The 19044-nt window shown below is 49.3% G+C and overlaps 2 protein-coding genes across 6 annotated transcripts; one reads left to right on the forward strand and one right to left on the reverse strand.

Annotated features, from left to right (window-relative positions):
- The first annotated feature begins 5637 nt into the window (after nucleotides 1-5637).
- LOC101776253 (cyclin-dependent kinase F-4) lies at nucleotides 5638-12161 on the forward strand. Of its 4 annotated transcripts, none has more exons than XM_004953524.4 (19): nucleotides 5638-6015; nucleotides 7063-7323; nucleotides 7408-7461; nucleotides 7564-7725; nucleotides 7831-7953; nucleotides 8062-8140; nucleotides 8225-8293; nucleotides 8375-8464; nucleotides 8546-8684; nucleotides 9163-9265; nucleotides 9369-9421; nucleotides 9515-9581; nucleotides 9890-9998; nucleotides 10584-10649; nucleotides 10739-10807; nucleotides 10898-10964; nucleotides 11050-11166; nucleotides 11267-11377; nucleotides 11473-12161. In XM_004953524.4, exons 5-19 carry the CDS (start codon nucleotides 7946-7948, stop codon nucleotides 11703-11705), a joined length of 1380 nt encoding a protein of 459 aa, XP_004953581.1. In that variant the 5' UTR covers nucleotides 5638-6015; nucleotides 7063-7323; nucleotides 7408-7461; nucleotides 7564-7725; nucleotides 7831-7945; the 3' UTR covers nucleotides 11706-12161. The 4 variants fall into 4 exon arrangements, with proteins under 4 accessions (XP_004953581.1, XP_004953579.1, XP_004953580.1 ...); XM_004953522.4 differs by having other exon boundaries at nucleotides 7063-7304; XM_004953523.4 differs by having other exon boundaries at nucleotides 5638-6010; nucleotides 7063-7304.
- Nucleotides 12162-12408: 247 nt separating this feature from the next.
- LOC101777489 (protein Brevis radix-like 2) lies at nucleotides 12409-18814 on the reverse strand. 2 transcript variants are annotated; one of them, XM_004953527.4, is made up of 7 exons: nucleotides 18403-18814; nucleotides 17844-17959; nucleotides 16186-16372; nucleotides 13572-14029; nucleotides 13346-13487; nucleotides 12841-13250; nucleotides 12409-12732 (listed from the first exon to the last, which is right to left on the reverse strand). In XM_004953527.4, exons 3-7 carry the CDS (start codon nucleotides 16288-16290, stop codon nucleotides 12654-12656), a joined length of 1194 nt encoding a protein of 397 aa, XP_004953584.1. In that variant the 5' UTR covers nucleotides 16291-16372; nucleotides 17844-17959; nucleotides 18403-18814; the 3' UTR covers nucleotides 12409-12653. The 2 variants fall into 2 exon arrangements, with proteins under 2 accessions (XP_004953584.1, XP_004953583.1); XM_004953526.4 differs by having other exon boundaries at nucleotides 16186-16375.
- Nucleotides 18815-19044: the final 230 nt, after the last annotated feature.

The raw sequence follows: 19044 nt of genomic DNA on the forward strand, positions 1-19044 counted from the left end.
CATCCTCTATTAAGTTCTGAAGTCTTACTTCTGCAGCCTCCCAATCCTTGACGCAAGAAAGCATCTTGACCATCTCCGGTTTCAATCGACGCCGCCTCTCCTCAATGATCCTGCCAGTAGTGCTGAAAACAGATTCTGATGAAACTGTGGAAACAGGAACAGAAAGAACATCTCTAGCTAAGATAGACAGAACAGGATAAGTTCTTTTATGCTCATGCCACCAAGATAAGATGCTAAAGTTATCATCAAAATGGGTGACAGTGTCACTGTCCAAGTAGGTAGAGAGTTCATTGCCAATACTCATACCACTGGCAGTTGCAGTAGTGCTTGCTGCTTGCAGCAAAGCACTTGCAGATGACCTTCTAGACAAAGCAAGAGGCAAAGAGGGAGGAGGGGTGGAGAAAGAAGTACCAGGGAGATCATGAATTCCAAAGGCAGATACACCACAATCTGAACCAGTGGAAAAAATGTCATCCCAAGCACTAGTTTTCTTACCAGAAGTGGATGGAGGTGGAGGAGTTTGCAATTTTACTGCACCAAACTTGTCATCATACAGTTTAAATGCAGTAGACAGTTCAGCTCTAACATCAGTGAAGTAAGCAGAATAATCAGTACCAGTAAGACTAGATAACAACCTGAGCACATTTTGAAAACCTTTCAATTTAGCTCTAGGGTCCAATATGAATGCAACAGAATAAAGCATAGGAATGTCTCTCCAGTACTTAAGATAGTAATCTTTCATAGGAACAACAACATGCCTAAGCAATTCATCATTTTCATAATGTCTAAGATGCTTAGCAATCAAAATGAGCTGATGCAACATAAGTGGAGAGGTAGGATAATAAACACCAGATAGTGCAACAGTACAATTATAAAAGAGTTCAGAGAAGGATAGCATACTCTGTGCAACAGTCCAATGATCTTCTGTCAACAGTAAAGGATCTCTTTCACCCCTAGGATAGTTAGTCTCAATGAAAACATTAAATGTCTGTCTGTAAGGGAGCAAATGCTTGAGCATGAGATAAGTGGAGTTCCACCTGACCTCCATGTCCAAACCAAACTTTCTAGGACGAACATTCACAGCTAGACAAAATCTCTTAAATGCAGCAATGTGCTGGTTAGAAGCATTGATGAAAGATATTGCAGATCTAAATGCATCTAGATATGGCTCAATCAGACTAATGGCAGATTTAACCATGAGATTGATGATATGACAAGCACAACGCTGATGTAAGAACAATGATCCAACATAAGCAGCTAATTTAGGACTAAGTTTCTCCATAGCAGTAGTATTAGCAGAGGCATTATCCAAAGTAACAGAAAACACCTTTGAAATCAAACCATACTCCTCTAGCACACTAGTCACACGGTCAGAAATGTTCTGGCCAGAGTGAGATTCATCAATAAGCCTTAAACCAATTAACCTCTTCTCTAATTGCCAATCAGCATTAACATAATGAGCAACCACACTAAGGTAATCTTCCTTAGCATTACCAGACCAGATATCAGAAGTGATAGACACAGATGAAACGGCAACAAATGATTCAATAAGCTTAGCACGGCAATCAGTAAAGTACTTGCACATATCTCTAGTGGTTGATTGCGTAGAGACAACAGAAAACCTAGGATTATGAGCAAGTTTAATATACTCTTCAAAAGCAGGAGATGCACCGAAACACAGAGGAAGATCTAGTCTAGCAATCAAACGACATAATTGAGTACGAGCTACCTCAGCAGAGTAATCCCATTGACGGACAGAACCGTCAGGGTTGAAATGGATCAGAGACTGGGAATTACGAACCTCAGCCCTCCTGTTTGGGCATTTCTCAACATGCCTGTTGAGATGGCCAGTGCCAATGGAAGATCTTGCAGCATATATAATGCCACAATGATTAAACTTGGCAGAGACCCTTACCTTCTTCCCATTGATGTCCTTGCAGATCTTTTCAAAGTCCTTCCAGCACTCAGAGGTGGTGGAACGGGACCTCTTGGTGCCACTGCTCACAATGTCTGGATCAGCATCAGGTGCTTCTTGACCAGCAGGTGGTGCTTCAGTCGCAGCTATGTCAATTGGATCGACAGCGCTATGACCGAAGAGCTCGTCCCGCTCTGCCTCCATGCCACTCTCATCATCACCTCGCTGGCCCATCATCCGAAGCTCGTCGTTGATGGTGTGCTCCTGGAAATCGTCGCCGCCGTCCATCGCCGACGCTCTGGTCCCTCAACGGATCAACCTCGAACACAAAACAAGAACGAGTCAGGAGAAGAACACCAACAAATTAGTAGAAGAACACCAGCAGACAACAACGCAACGGCTTACCAACGAATTCGGAGCACCAGAGCGCACGGCGATGGTCAACGAACAACGGATCTGGAGCACAGAGCCAGGGAGGAGCGAGAGGAGGCAACAGGACAGTGGATAGAGGAGTGTGCGAGAGCAAAAGGTGGGGGAAGAAGATAACAACGCAACGGCTTACCAACGAATCCGAATCACCAGAGCGCACGGCTAGGTGAACTAACAACGGATCTGAACACCGGAGCCAGGGAGGAGCGAGAGGAGGTGGGGGTTGGGGGAAGAAGAACACCAACGAATCAGTAGAAGAACACCAACAGACAACGGTCGGGAGGCGAGGGGGGCTGGCGGCGCCGGTAGGCGGCCGACGCCGGCCTTCGGTTGTCGGAGAGGGAGGAGGCGAGAGGAGGAGGGGGTTGGGGGAGGAAGAAGATGAAACAAGAACGAATCAGTAGAACACCAACAGACAACACCACAACGGTCGGGAGGCGAGGGGGGCCAGCGGTCGCCGGCGAGGGAGGAGACGAGAGAGCGGAGGCGGAGAGGAGGAGAGCCAGAGGCGGCGACCGGCGAGCCGGCGAGGCGTGCGGGAGGCGGAGAGCCAGAGGAGAGCGAGAGCCGAGAGGACAAGGAGAGCGAGATCCAGATCCAGAGCGAGAGAGCGGCGGGGAGGGGAAGGAAATGAGCTAGGGTTTGCGGGGCAAGTGGGCGACGCGCCGGCGAGGCTTATATACCCCCTCCCCAACGGCTCGATCCAACGGTCAGGAGGCGACGGGATGCCGGAGATCAACGGTCAGGAGGCGAGGGGCGCGGGGGTGTCGGGCCAGCATCGGGCCGGCCCAAAAATCGTGCCGGGCTCGTGCTGGCCCAGCGTGCCGGGAATGCGGCCCAGGCCCGGCACTATCATCGTGCTGGGCCGGCCCGAGCACTATTCCCCTCGTGCCGGGCCCGTGTTCGTGCCGGGTTTTTTAGTGCCGGGCCTCGGGCCGCCCAGTGGGCCTGGCCCATTTGGAAAACTTTGAAGGGAAGATAGCGGTGGAGGTAAAAAAAACAGAAGAAACGGAAATAGATTTATGTAACAATAAAAATAGTTGAAGTAAATAATTAAAGAGAAAGATAAATGAGAATGGAGTGTGAAAGTGGTGATATGCATCCACCCATAGAAGGGCTAACCACACACAATACAGTCCACACAACTAAACGTGGCCATGCAACCAAACATGATCACAGTACAGTCCACGCAATCAAATATGGTCATGCAACTAAACATGATCACAATACAGTCCACGCAACCAAATATGATCATGCAACTAAATATGATCTCGAGAATTTAAGCCAGCGAACCAAACACGGATTTCTTGTATCATACGGGCTCGATCTAGCCAGACAACCAAACACAACTCTAGAAACCTAGAGCGCCAAGGGAAGGGCGTGTCGCCTGGGATGCTGTGCGGCGCCTGCACACAGAAAATGTTTGTTGGTTTCGTTCCGAGCAAGGGGAGGCCAGTTTCGTGGTGAGCTTGACCCACCTCTCGGCGCACAGGCACAGCACAAGACGCGGCGCGAGACTCTGAAGCTTGGGAGAGCATCTTGCCATGTGCGCGTGGCAAGGGTCATTCACCTCATCTGTCTGTTGCCTCCATGGGTGCTGCAGCCAGATCTAGCACGTGAGCGAACAGTGGGATTTTATTTGTACGCCTTGTTTAGTTCCTAAATTGGGAGTGGCAAAGTTTGCATTTTGCTATAAATGTGCAACTGTAGCATTTCGTTTGTATTTGTGAATTATTGTTCAAACATTGACTAAGCTCAAAAGATTCGTCTCGCAAAGTACAACAAAACTGTGCAATTAGTTTTTGATTTCGTCTACATTTAGTATTCCATGCATGTACCGCAAGTTTGATGTGATGAGAAATTTTCCTTTTGTATAGTGCCAAAGTTGGGATTTTGGAGGGAACAAGCCCGTAGATGGACTGATCCGCGCCGTCCCGTCTGATCCGGAACCGCTCGGTCCCATCAGATTAGAGGCAGGAGGACGACGACGAGAAGAAGCAAAGGATCCTCCAATAGAACGCTGGGATACGCAGGCTGTACGAAGCTTGAGTTATGATGGATTGCAGTGCAGCTGGGTAGCACCCAGACTTTGGGGGTGGATGGCTGATTCCTTGTGATTGGGGAGCTGGGAACTTGGGATTCAGTTTCAGCAGGTCAAGATTTTGTCATTTCAGGCTTGGCCAGCAACCGATCGCTTATAATTCCTGGACACTTCTGTCATCTCACCAGTTCTGGAGTTCACACGATCGAAACACCGAAGAAATCATTGTACCCGATTTCCCCAGCTAGAATACAAAATCCGCGGAGAATAGAGAACTAACTAAACTCCCCCAATAATAGCAGAAACAAGCTTATAATTGAGCATTCCACACTATTAATCGGACCGACTCGTCCGTTGGAACAGAGCAGCCTACATACCACGATGGGACTAGCGTCGCCGAGCTCGCAACGGCGACGGGCCACCAACCGGGAGCGGAGATCCGTGTCAGCTTGCTTGCTCGCTTGCGTCAGGACCAATCCACCGGCATTAGCTCACTACTACACACTTCCCACTCGGCAGCGTTGCGGCGGGGACCGGCCGTGCTGTCGATGGCACGGAATGTGGAGACGCCGGCACGGCATGGTGCTGTGCGGGTGTGGGGGTGGCTCGTGAGCGCCCGGGCCCTCCTTTGTGCCTAGCAGGTGCGGTGCGAGGGCGAGTGCCAGACCTAACAGGCAGCAGGTAGCTAAAAGCTAGGTTGGTTGGTCGTCTAGGGCCATCGGGCTCCGTCACCATCCGGCGCTGGCCCGGTGGAATGATCCGAGTGGAGATACCGGTGAGAAAGCAGCAGGACCCGTGATCATCCCGTGGCGAGAGAATTTTTGGAATGAACTGCAGCTTCGAGCGTGAATGGATATGAATGAATATTCAAAACGTGCCGTCTCGGGTTAAAACGGAAACCAAATGTAGCGGGTACGGATTTGCTTAGATCGCATCGTCGCAGTTGGTATGGCATGATCGCTAGCTAACAGAGGCGTCGCGATCGCGCAGGAAAAGTCCACCCGAGGAGATAAGTGGCCCATCATCTCGATCCAAATCGTGATTAACAATGCATTAGGCCGTGATCGCAAGCTAGCCAGCCAGCCGGCTGGCAATCGCTGCCATCTCCTTTTCCCCAATCCAACGCCCTGACGCCCACTTGCTTGCCAATCGCAGGAGTCGTCCCCGTAGAAAAAAAAACGAGAAGAAGAGGAGGGTGAAAGAAAGGCGAGCGCTTTCGCGTCCGCCGGGGCGACCGCGAAAACGAGCTGGGAGCGGTTAAAAGCGGGCAAAAAAGGGGAGGGGCGCCGCGAGCGGCAGGCAGACAGGCAGGCAAGCCCAAGCAAGGCGGGGGCGGAGCGCGAGAGGCGACGCGACGCGAGGAGAGCAGGCAGGGTTGCTGGCGGTGGCCTGCCATGGTTATAAAAAGTAACGGGGCGCGGCGCGGGTAGAAACCGGAAGGCCCGCGGCTCCCCCATCTTCCCTCCCCGTCCCACACACCCCACGGCGCCGCCGCCGGCGCGGCGAGCTTCCTTCCTTCCCCCCGGTCCGCGCGGCAGGGAGGCAGGCAGGGCAGGGCAGGGCACGCTGCAACCACGTGGGGGGCGCGACTCGCCACCACCCTATGCTCTGTCCTCTCCCGCAGGGTAAGGTATGGAATCGATTCCTTCTCCTGTTCCGCCTCTACGCACGCGCCCTCGCGCTTTTTTGTCCGCGCCCGCCTGCCTCTGCGTTTGCTTCGCCGCGCCGCGTTGCTTTGCTTGCTCGGCGGGATTTTGGCCCCGGATCTGCGCACCAGGCGCCGGATCTGAGCGGCGTCCGGGCGCGCCGCTGTGGCTCTTGCGTGATGCTGTGTTTTGTGGTACGATGTCTTGGATCTGTTTCATTGGATTGGTTGATTTGTCTTAATGTCGGAAAAGGTCCCCTTTCTAGCTTCATCTAGGATGGTAAAAGTCTCCTTTTTTTAATCTCTGCAAGGATGATTAAATGTTGCTTTTCGTTCGGAGAAGGTTTACATTGCGATTAAGGGTCAATGCAGGTCGTTTGCCCCATGTTCCAGCTTAATGCTATCATTTTCCTGCTCCGTGGTGGTTGTATGTCCTTGACTGTCTTTGTGCGATGGATTGTTGTCGCCGCTAATTGCCTGATGGAACCACTTTCTATGTTCTTTTTCGGAGTATACCATCGTTGATTGCCACGCTGAATTGTTGTTGCAACTGATAGAAAAGAAGCTAGCTTTGTTATGCTAATGTGCATATCCAGAGTTGTCATGTTCTACATTGATAATACAGTTCATCTTCCATTTAACTGCAATTGCAATTATGTTGGTTCTCCCATGGGCATGATCTTCAATTATTTAGTATGTGCATATGAATGTGGCCTTGCTAGCAAACACGTGGTGGGTAATAATTTCATTATTTTTCAAAAGAGGAGAAAAAGTGCCTTTTATTTCTATGTATTCTAATATATGTTGGCATGGTAGATGGATTCATTGTGCAACATTTTTGTCTTGCATTTGTAGCTGTGAATGTTGTCAAGTTTGATGAGTGTAGGCTGTTTGAAACTGGTTGCATATGGTACATGTTGGAAAGCTGGATGTCGATGGTTTTAGTACCTTTTGCATATTTTGTGTCCATCATATGTGCAAGAATAGTGCCTGTAGATACTGCAAAGCTTTCTGACTTAAATTGTTGACTAGATTGCACCAGCGGTGAATTTGGGAGCTTGAATTGTTCATCCGAGACATGGAAAAAGTGGTCTGCCGGGCATATCTCCTTCAATGCAAGCAGTTCTTTTCGAAAGAAACACTTGATTGGCGTGCCTTTGCTCGTGAGAACACCCATCTCTCCTCTCTGGTGAACTACACATAGCGGCTATATGCTCCTCTATGCTCAACAATAAGCAGGCCGGTGCGATCTTTTCCTGAAGTTATATTTCAATGTATGCCAGACATCTACATGTAACTTCACCAATTTGCTCTTCATTTCTTTTGTGTTACTGTGCTGTGCATTTTGGGTTCTCATTTTTCCCTTCTTCCTACCAGCACATCAAATCCTGAAAAGCTTCTTTTCAAGTAGATGGTGATCATATAAGTGGGGTACGCACATCTTTCTGCACTTTGCCACATACATTGGCATGCGAAGAGATTCTATTCTAGTGGCTTACTTGACATGTTCTAAATTTCATTTCTTGTTTGCAGGATATTAATCTTTGCTGCATTCAGCAGACATCTCTTGCTGCCCTAGTTAGTTGTTTTGTTTTTGAGTACCATTTGAGGTCAGGGCTCAATCCTTGCTACATTTTGCAACTCCATACTATGGTTGCAACAGGCTTGTAGTGGAACAGAATCCCACACACTGAGGTATTTTGTTATCTTTCAGAGCTTATCAAACCTTACTGATTATTTATTTTTCTCTGCTCTAAAACTACTAATTGACTGAATCATGTATCTTATTTGCTATTGCAGACAAGAGATTGCTCAGCTAAAACTTGCGAACACACTTGCGTTGGCTGTTCATATTTCTCTGGACTTGGTTATTCTGAAGGGAAAAACTTGCACAAGGCAGCTGGGGTACCTAACAATGGATAGGTAACTTTTGTATTGAGTGGCTATTTTAAGTTGCTTTTTTTCTTACATGTCACAGTTCTACAGATCCTCTATTTTAGGTTGCTTTGCCTTACAACGTGTCTTCTTCAGATTCAAGTTGATAAAGGAAGTTGGTGATGGGACTTTCGGGAGTGTATGGCGTGCTATAAATAAACAGAATGGTGAAGTTGTATGTATCCGAAGATTTAGTTTTTTAAAGCTTTTTACAGTGAGCTCTGAATGAAATAACAATAATGTGGGAATGCTAATGTAGGTTGCTGTTAAGAAAATGAAGAAAAAGTATTATTCTTTTGAGGAATGTATGAGTCTGCGTGAAGTAAAGGTATTCTAGACCAGTGATGTGTTTTCTGACATCTTATTTTTTGCTTTGTTATTTCAACTGACATTTCTTTTCTTTTTTAAGTCTTTACGGCGCATGAATCATCCTAACATCGTGAAGCTCAAGGAGGTTATCAGGGAAAATGATATACTTTACTTCATAATGGAATACATGGTAATTAAGGTGTTTTTTATAGCAAATATTCAACTGCCCCATTATTGTGCTCTTGTTGAATCAGAACCCTTGTTTTTTCAGGAGTGTAATCTCTACCAACTTATGAAAGATAGGGTCAAACCTTTCCCGGAGTCTGATGTCCGCAACTGGTGCTTTCAGATTTTTCAGGCTCTTGCTTACATGCATCAGAGGGGCTACTTTCATCGTGACCTAAAACCTGGTTAGCTCTCGTGTTGTCATTATTCAGTTGAGATGTTTCCATAGCCTGTCAGAAGCTACTCCAGTTGGTGACAATTTTTTTGTTATTTTTGGACATCATATGTTACTAATACGCAACTTTGACTGCTTGTATGAATAATGTTGCAATGTATGGGGTGGTCTAGTAAATTCAAATACTCCATATACATTTCGTCTCAGCCGAGATACTCCCCACATTGTGGGATACACTAGCTGCAGTAACAACAAACAAGAGTAGAACAAAGGCTTCTATTGCATTATATTCATAAAACCTACTTTTGAAGACAAATCCGCCATATCATTTTCAAATATTCAATCTCACCTTATATAAAAATGTTATTTATGGCTGAAGTTAAGATTATAACAAAAAAACAATATTTTCTTGTACTAAGGGAGTGCATTGCATCAAAATCCGGAGCACAATCATGCTTTACTGATAATTGCATGACTTGATTGTGCAGAGAATTTGTTGGTTAACAAAGATGTCATAAAGTTAGCAGACTTTGGTCTTGCAAGGGAAGTCTCATCAGTGCCACCCTACACAGAATACGTCTCAACTCGCTGGTTAGCACTTTGCACTCTTCAAACTAGACACCCAAGCACACATCAATAAAAAGGAAACAGTCCTGTCTTTTCTTTTGTTGATCCCTATGTTTGAATGTCTTAGGTATCGAGCACCGGAAGTCTTGCTCCAGTCATCTGCATATGATTCTGCAGTTGGTATGAAAATAGTTACTGCTTGCTTAGTTTTAGGCTATCCATGGAACCAACTCAACTGATAAATTGGCATTTCTTCCCTTTGCGAACTCGTAGATATGTGGGCTATGGGTGCCATAATGGCTGAGCTGTTGACACTCCATCCTCTTTTCCCTGGCACCAGGTAATGGTTGACTATGTACGCTGCTAAACTTGACACTTTCAAATCTGTTTGCTCGTTTTGTTTGGTGCTTTCTTGTTGGTGGCACCTCAATGATTGAGTGCGCACTAAAGGTTGTCTGTTGATATATCTTGATTTTCAGTCCAGACTTGAATATTTTTGTCGCAAGATTTAATTTCTTTTGGTTTTATTATCTGTCTAGATTCTTTGCAGATCCCTAACCCCTCATTTCAATTAAAATAATTATCTATTTTGTTCTCTTTTCTCTTCATGGTTGTTTTCTCTTATCCCTTATTAATTTCACCATTTAGTGAAGCGGATGAGATTCACAAGATATGCAATGTTATCGGTAGTCCAGATGAGCAATCTTGGCCCCAAGGATTGTCTCTTGCAGAAGCCATGAAGTATCAGTTCCCACAGGTCAATATTCACTAGTTTCTTTCCTCTTTGATACTGTCTCAAGTCAAAAACATGTGCCCACCTAGAAGGATGCAGCCAGTGTATATGAATCTAATAATAAAAGTAGGGTTTCCAAAAGAATACATTTTCTGAAAAATTATTTTTTTAGGTTTAAAAATTAGTTTTCACTAAGTTGTTGATCAAGATTGCGTTTAAGAAACTATGTCACTGTCCAAAACAATGCTTATTTGTCAATGGAGGTAATTCTCCTGGGGATACTTTCTTTTGGTTCTTGTTTATTGCAATAAATGAAAAATACATCATACATGTCACTTGAGTCAGCCTAAATTGTTAGAATCTGTTATCCCGTACTAAGTTTTTCTTGAATCCTTGTCCATTCTTATACAGTACTGTATAAGAATACTGTATAAGAATCCTTGTCTATTGCCATTGTACTGTGCATGCTTCTGCTTCATGATTGCTAGTTAACCCCAATGGATGGATTGTGCTACCTTTGCCCCCCCCCCCCCCCCCCCCATTGTGAATACATGTTGAATGACATCCTGATGTTTAATCTAAGGTTGAGTGTGTTTTCTAACCATGCAGATCAAAGGCAATAAACTATCGGAAGTGATGACATCAGCTAGTAGCGAGGCAATCGACCTCATATCAGTGAGTTCCACATTTATATTATCTTTGATGGTATATCATTCAATCATTGCATTAATTGATTGCTTTTATTTTATTGTCACATCTTGCAGTCACTGTGCTCATGGGATCCTTGCAAGAGACCAAAGGCCACAGAAGTCCTCCAGCATACCTTCTTTCAGGTAATTTTTTTTTTCTTCACCATTTCCATTGACAAGGTTCTGTTCTTTTCTCCTCAGCAGAGTAATCTGTTTCTGGTTGCCAACTTTTAGGGTTGTACATACGTTCCACCACCTGTCCGGTCGAAAGCTTCAGCACCTCCTAAAACTCCTCCATGTGGTTAGTTAACAGACTAGTATTTTTCTTTGTAGCTAATTCATTTAGGATACTCTTGTTTTATCTGTTCTCGGTTCATTTGTTTTAGTTGGAGCAAAAGGAGTTTCAGAGAACAATGTTGCTCGAAGATACTCAACTGGAACTCTATCCACGATGAAATCTCATAGCACCACATCCACAAAATTAAATAGTTTATCTAAAACTGGTAATATTTCTTGCCTGTTTTTTTTAATTGGGCGGAGTAAGCCAGCATTACGGCCTTGCAGAGTGTATTTTGATTGTTTATTTCATTACCGGCCTTACAGGTGTCCAAAGAAAACTTCACATGGATCGTCCGGCACCGCAGAAGAGTACGAGGCCACCAGAGAACAGCAATAAACTAACTATGAATCGGGTACCAGCTCGGAATAGCCCAGGCAAGTCTCCTATAAATAGTTGCCTTGCCCAATTCCCTGCATGGCATTTGAGTTTTGATTGTTGGAAATATCCTTTTCTTTTCTTGGGATTGCAGGGAATCCTGTACTTAGGCATTCACGCAGTTTGCCCGAAACTGGACGGGGAACAATACAAAAGGTCTCGTCAATTACAGAGAAACTATCCCATATGTCTGTGACATCCAGAACACGAAGCACTCTGAAGCCTGCTGTACCGATGTTGAAGGCTGGGCATGGCAAGTCGGACTTCCTCGGGAAGTCTGACGATATCCCTCCAGCAAAGAGGCTGACACGAAAATTGGTCAGCTAAATGAGGAGATGTTGAGCTAAAAATTGGTCAGCTGCAGGAGGGGTATAGAGTATACTGCACAAAACCAGTGTGCCGAAGAGGATAGCAGCAGTGTGATGGTTCCGTGAATGTGCCATCTCCCTAGTTTTGTTGCATTCAGGCGACATGCATGGTAGATTGGGTTGCAAATTCCACTGTAGAGGGCTCGAGCCTGCTGACCTTACCCTCTTCTGGGCCGTTGATATGCTTTTTGCCTGCCTCGAGCTTGTCCCCCATGTTTTTATCAGCATGATTGTGCTATTAATTTGAATTTGGTTTGTCATGCGATGTTTCTTGCGCCAGTCCTGTCAAACTGTTTGTTTATATGCACATTAACAGTCTGTAAGTCCTTGGAGCCCTACAAGGGGAGAACATATGGTTTGAATGTACAGTGCACAAGTTTTTTTGGTGAGCACGCAGTATAGTATCACTTTTGCAGTACTTTATGTTGGTATGAATACTACACATGACCAGCCAAAAACCCTGAAACTGCTGAGAGTTTGTGTATCGCATCTTTTGTCATTGCTAGATGGTGGTTCTGCTGTTATTAAACGTGGGCAAATGTAGGTATGCAAGGAGGCAAAGAGCCAATGATTGAAAGCTGGAACAGCTTACAGGATCTGTGTATGATTCGTGCCTGCACTCAGAAAATGTAAGCACAGAATCTGAAGAGACAAACACCATATCAGCACATCAAACGAAACAAATACATTGGTCATCAGCACACAAACCCTGATCAGCAGCAGTAAACATGTTTTACACAAGCTCCATCCCCCACAACCTCTTTCACCTCTCTCTGTTCACCCAGTAAAAACTAACGCTAACAGATAGTAGCCGCACTAGTATCACAGAACCCTACTCTAAACGTTGACCGTGGCATGATGGCTCGGCTTCCAGCTTCCATCAGCTCCGCTAGAGCTCACTCCGGCGTCACAGGTACTGCGCGTGTATTCTGTCCCTGTTCTGCTCCCACCACACCTTGGCCCTCTCCTCGCCGAACCTCTCTCGGCTGCAACAAGAAAGGAATTCAGTTCGAATTAGCATGAGCAGGCTAGATGTTTGAAGGTGAATTTTTGCATTGGCAGATTGAGCAGCTAACAGTGCGCATTTGACTTGCCTGAAGCGGACGCGGCGGAGCTCGCGGGTGCCGTCGCCGAACTCGCGGATGGTGATGCACACGCCGGGCTCGTCCTGCTCCACCCACTCCGTGGCCTCCAGGTCGCTCGCGTTGCTCACGGACACGGACGCCTCGTCCAGGGACGACGTCGTCGCGCGCGACGGGTCGAAGTGCGGTGGAGCCGGCGCGGAGTTGAGCAGGTTGAAGTGGTGCGCCCACACGTGGTCCGAAGGGTCCGGCACGGCCGTGGACGACGGGTTGCACGCGGCTCGCGCCGTGGAGGACGCCGCGGCCATCGCCCTGCACGACGCGGCGCGGGCGATCGGCTGCTGCCGGCCGGCCGCCGTCGGCGGAAGGATCACCGGGCTCTCCCTCGTCGACCCGGCGCGGGAGTAGAACGAAGAATCTCTCTGCATATACATACGTAGGATACCGTTTCAGACGGTGATCTGATCGGTGACGAAAAACAGAAGACTTGTTAGCTACGTGCAGGATCCACACGCACCTGCGTGGCGTCGTCGACGGAGGACGTCGGCGTGGAGACGCCCTGCTGCCGGCTGAACGTCTGCACGTTGTAGAGCTCCACCACGCGGTCGTAGTTCTCCCCCCACCACCGCTGCGCCTCCCACTTGTTGAACATCTCGCGGCTGCGACACGCACGCATCCAATGCTCGCGGTTAGTTGATCATGCACCTGATCACACACAATTCAACTGATCGCGGTAAGCGCACCTGAAGCGGATGCGCTTGAGGTCGTTGCCGGCGCCGCCGGGGATGGAGACGAAGGTGATCTGCACGCCGGGCTCCACCTGCGCCGTCCACTCCCGCGGCACGCGGTCCTCCTCCAGCACAACAACCCCCTCGTCGTCATCCTCCTCCTCCTCGTCCTCCTCCCCGATGCTCGGTATCCAGCTCGCGCTCGGGCTCCTGGTGTGCTGCGGGAAGCCACGCACGACCTTGGCCGCCTCCCAAGGCGGCGGCGGCGGCACGGATCTCGCGGCCGCCGCCGTCCTCATGTAACCGTAGCCCTCGGCGGCACCGTCCGACGCGAAGCCCGAGTCGTCGATGACGCCCGGGTACGCGGCGAGGCGGCTGTTGCGGTGGAAGCGGTTGCCCCTGAACGAGGGGCTCCCCGCGGCCTTGTACTGCCTGCTGCCGGAGCCGGAGAACTTGAGCACCATGTCCTTGAGCTGAAAGCACATTTGCGGAAAAGCTTCCTCCGTCAGATGTGATCTCCACCGCGGTGCAGAATTATCATACAGCACATAATACATTTTTGTGTGAATTAATTAACGTTCGGTTCTAGTACTTCGCTTATTGTTCCGTACAACGCCTTTGAGCAACCTCAATTTGCTTAGCATTCGGTGACAAATCTTGGAACAAAGATGATTCCTTTGGATGATATGCGCACATTTAGTTCCCAACAGCATACAAATTACAAGAGGAAAAGCAGCGCACCTTGACAGACAAGCAAGCGTAAGCGAGAATTCAGTCTTTAAGTAAAGTGTCAATGATAACAGCAGACGGTTGATGATAGACACGCCGCCCTGATTAGGACCTAAGCTTAGCAAGGCACAAACAAGGCACTTGAGGCTTTAGGTTACTAAGTAGCAGATGGCTCGAGAGAGAGCACGAAAGCACACTCCTAACCCGGAACATCTTTTGTCTGAAGCAAGGAACAAAGCACCAACAAAGCAGCTGGGTGCTGGCCATAATAACACCCAGAGGGGATAATCGGTCCATAAGTGCATGTGTTGATGTGTGCTGTGCGGACACGCTTGTACCTTGCCTTAAAGCACAGCAAAGGCAAAAGCAAGCAGGAAGCCAAAACAAGGATACTCGAGTCCCCCAGTGATGCATGAGGCCTGGTCGTGTCATGAGGATGCGAGCTGAGAGGGTTGTTGCAACTACATGAGGCCCAGCCTGGGCCTAGGGCCCCCGAGCCAGCCCATTCACTGGACCAAACCACACACAACGTGTCATTTTACTCTTTGCGTCGCCAGAAACACCCTTTCTTTTTCTTTTTTCATTTTGCTTGCCAGGGACCAGAGGAAACATTCTTGTAGGACGGAGTAAAGCTCAGGTTAAATCAACCAAAGAATGTCTTTCCAGCTTCGGAAGATCGCATCTTCGCAGATCAAGAAAAGAGAGAGTAAAAATATCACCTAGGAGTACTAGCAAGCAGGATTATTTTATCTTTGGAGTAAAGATGACAGAAGAATGGCAGCAAAGTCAGGAACTAGTAGCTAGCAAGTGAGAAAACAAAAAAAAATAAAGGGTAGGGGAATGGGGGAACAAAAGTGGCCGAAATCAAGGCCTTGTTTAGTTGGCCAATTTGGGAGATGCAAAATTCCTGTTCCAGCACTGTAGCACACTGTAACGTTTCGTTTGTATTTGTGAATTATTGTCCAAATATTAACTAATTAGGCTCAAAAGATTCGTCTCACAAAGTACAACAAAACTGTGCAATTAGTTTTTAATTTCATCTACATTTAGTACTACATGCATGTACCGCAAGTTTGATGTGATGGGGAATCTTCTTTTTGCATAGTGTCAAAATTGGGAGTTGGGGAGTAACTAAACATGGCCCAAATCACAACATCACATTGCGCACAGAGTCCAAACTCCAAAGCCTGGGGTGGTGTGGGGATCCATGCAACGCAATGCAAGAAAAAGCAGCCTTCCTTCGCCACATCTACTCATGTACCCACTCGGCCACATTCCGCTGGGCGCTGGCCCCTTGACCAGCTTTACCAACGGGCGGACGTCTTGAAACCGCTACGCTACAAACACGCCGTACCCGTACCAAGTACCAACACTGTACTGCAACGCAACATGAAAAAAAAATGGAGTTTTTTACGTCGAGAAAAATAGAAAAGACGAGTACGAGCGTCCCAATTATTTTGTGACAGGGAGAAAAGCTGCGGCAGTGCTCCCCTGTCCGTCTCAGGCCCTCTGTTGGGGCGTCAACAGCGTGGAGACAACCGGGCCGGACAAGCAGCCAGCAGCAACAGCTGCGCTCGCACGCCGTGCGAAAATTATGGGAGGAGAGACGATGACGAATTGACGATGAAGCTGCGCTGCGCAGACAGGAGGCAGCGCATTCAATCCACGACGGATCAATGCGTCGCGTGGTACTGCTGGCGGCGGCTGCTGGTCTGGACGACGGCCAGGAAGGCAGGAAGGAAACGGAAAGCAACGCGGCGCGGCGCAACCAAACCTACCTGCCCATTCCTCGTTTGCTCCCTCCTTCTCTCGGCTAGCAGCCGTATCCGGCCGCGTCACATCCATGATCCACGTATGGGGGAGCGTGCAGAGGGCCGTGGGGTTGGGTAATTGGGGTTACCTGGGAGGTGAGGGACTTGCCGGCGTCCCTGCCGTGGGGCGTGGCGGCGCGGGGGCCGTCCTGATCGCCGCCGTCCTTGGCCGAGCACGCGATGCACGCCAGCATTTTCAAACCTTTTGCCGCCCGCACCCGATGGATATCCTCGGGCTCGGGGCTCACCTGCCGATGGAATGGAACAGTGCTGCTGCTGCTGCACGTACACCAGAACAAGCTCGTCAGTAAAAGCAAGCAGATAAGCATACTACCTCAATCATAATCTTCACAAGTTGGAACCAGATCCAACAGAGATTTCAATGATGCGGCGAGGCACAGAGGCCAGAACAAACAGCTGCGCTCGAAGATTTCCAGACCGGATACGACACCTTGCAGCACGCAGGAAGCGCATAAACACGGGCACACGCACCCGATCCATACTACCTAGGCAGTGTGTAGGACGGGGAGGCGGCAGGCTATCAATTCCAAGCCAGTGACGCCGTCCGTTCCGTTCCAACGCACGCCACCATCAGGATTCAAGCGGAGCTGCACGGCCGGGGACAGTGCCCGCTAGAGCCCACGCGTGCGCGCGAGGGGCCCGACCCGACCGTCCCCGTGGCCCGGCCCCGTCCGTGCGTGCACGCGGCAGGCCGTAGCTCAGACTCAGCGAGAGCCTCAGACTAGCTCCATGCATGTCGCTGGCCAGGTCGGGCACTGTCTCTACCCTCTAGCTCGCTACGACGTGCAGTGCGTGCTTGTCCCACTGGTCGAGCTCGCCCTAGCTACAGGCTACACAAGGGAGTAGGGGCACTATGCGCGCGATGCAGCAACGAAGCTGGACACGAAGTCAATGCCGAGTGGCGGGGGACGCTTCCGCTTTCTTTATACACTACCACTACCACGGCACACAGAGAGCCAGAGAGGCTACGGCAAAGCAGAAGGATAGACGGATTGATTGATGCGTGGCACATGCATGCGGTGACGGTTTTGGCTGCAGCAAAGCTGGCTGCTGCGCCGGGTAGGCTCTTGAGCTAGAAGAGCACGAGCAGAGTGTCCTTCCAATTCCAAGTGATGGCTCCATTCATGACCGTGAAGGTTCTGATGGATCTCCGAGGTGTTACGTGCGTATCGCTCGATCTGAAACCAGAGGGTGCGGAGAGAGGTACGGGAAGGACTGAAGAGATGCTGTGCTGGAGGAAAACAGGAAACAATGAACAGCAACAGTGGCCAACAGTGGCTGGCAGCAGCACACCTAGCAGGTTGGTTGACAAACACTTGGAAGCCAATTAAGTTATGTCACAAAAAAAAAAAGGAAGCCAATTAAGCCTATGCCACGGGTACGTGGGGTCCCCTTGTGCTTTGAAAGCCCTTTGTTTCCATTGAGAAGAAGCTGGTTAAGAATGAGCAGAAGCAACAAGGATGCACATACTGCCTGGATAAATAGGGCCTTTTAGGCAGGCCCAGGGGGCCACAGCATTTGTTTTTTCAGGGACTGGGGAGTGGTGCCCACTACGGGAAAGATTGGCGAGCACAAGCTGTCTGTATCAGCCAAATCTCCCCCAAGAAAGATGTTATTTAGAGATTAACAACCGCCTAAGCACCTTTGCCGGGAAGGAAGAAACTACGTACAGTAAGCAATCAATAATGGCAGTGGATGATGCCAAAGCGGGGCACAGTTAACTTACTGGTCAGCGAGCGACCATCGGCTCGAATTTGGCAGCCACGGAAATGCTCCTTGCGCCGCAGCAACAGTGCCACCTGCTCACCGCAGCCTCTGACTCCGAGACGAGCTGAAGAACACCTGCAAGACAAAGAAAGGGGAATGACTGACTATATGAGCAAGTGGGCATCCAAAACTCGTGTCACGAATCATTCCGCGAAGGGCCTGGTGCGCTTATGAACAAGTAATCGTGTCGCGGCAAAGGAGCAAGCGAGTACTCATTGCCGGGGCAAGGGTGTCCGCGCCAGAGCAAAAGGCAACAGCGGGAAACAATGGTGATTGCCACGGACCGACCCCCCACGGATGGACCCCGAGAAAGGGTCGGAGATCTTGATGATCGACATCATGTCACAGCCAACGCAGAGATAAGCCACTCCCGAAAACTCTTTTTTATATATAAAAAAAGAAATGCGTCGACGAGAAATGAAAAGCGAGAAGCAGAGTAAACGAATAGCCCGAATGCGAGGTCTGATAGAACAAGATCTCCTGATGGAAATGAGGAGCAGCAGAGTAGTCTCCGTTACCTTGTTGCTTCTCTGATGAGTCGTCTCCCTCCCTGGCTTCCGCCGTCTCCCCACGGGTGAAGTGTCTGGAGCAGGTGGCGGTGTTGGAAAGACGGACCCCTGTGGGCGGCGGCGGAGCAGCAAGATCCCCCCGGGGGCGACGACACGGAGAGCCGGAGATGCAGAGAAAACGCGCTGCCGCCTTTTGGATGGTTGCGGCGGGCCGCGGGCGACGCCAAACGGGAAGAACACGAGGAAGAGTTCTTCCCCTTGTTTTTTTCCTCCGAGGCCGAACTCAGCAGCGGAGCAGAGGAGAGGAGGCGAGTGAGGAAGAGGGGAAGGCAGGCAAGGCAGCCAGGGCGCCAGGCAGGTGCCGGACGGGGCCCCGGATTCGCTCCCCGCCGTCTGATCCGCGACCCCCGAAATCGAGCGAGAGCACGCGCGGAGCGAGAGCCCCTCTGCCTGCCTCCGAGTATTTATACATGGGGTTGCAGGGATAGCGGGCCCCACGCGATCCGGGCCGTCCGTATCGCCCGCCGGGGGACCGCCGGGACACTGGACTGCCTGCGTGGCGCCGTAGGCCCCATCGGACGGGCGGGTGTGGGTCCGCCGCCGCCGGGCCCCGGGACCAACAATCGCACCTGCGCCACTGCCAGCGGCTCT

Source organism: Setaria italica, chromosome I (genome assembly GCF_000263155.2).
Source record: "Setaria italica strain Yugu1 chromosome I, Setaria_italica_v2.0, whole genome shotgun sequence".
NCBI classification, from domain to species: Eukaryota; Viridiplantae; Streptophyta; class Magnoliopsida; order Poales; family Poaceae; genus Setaria; species Setaria italica.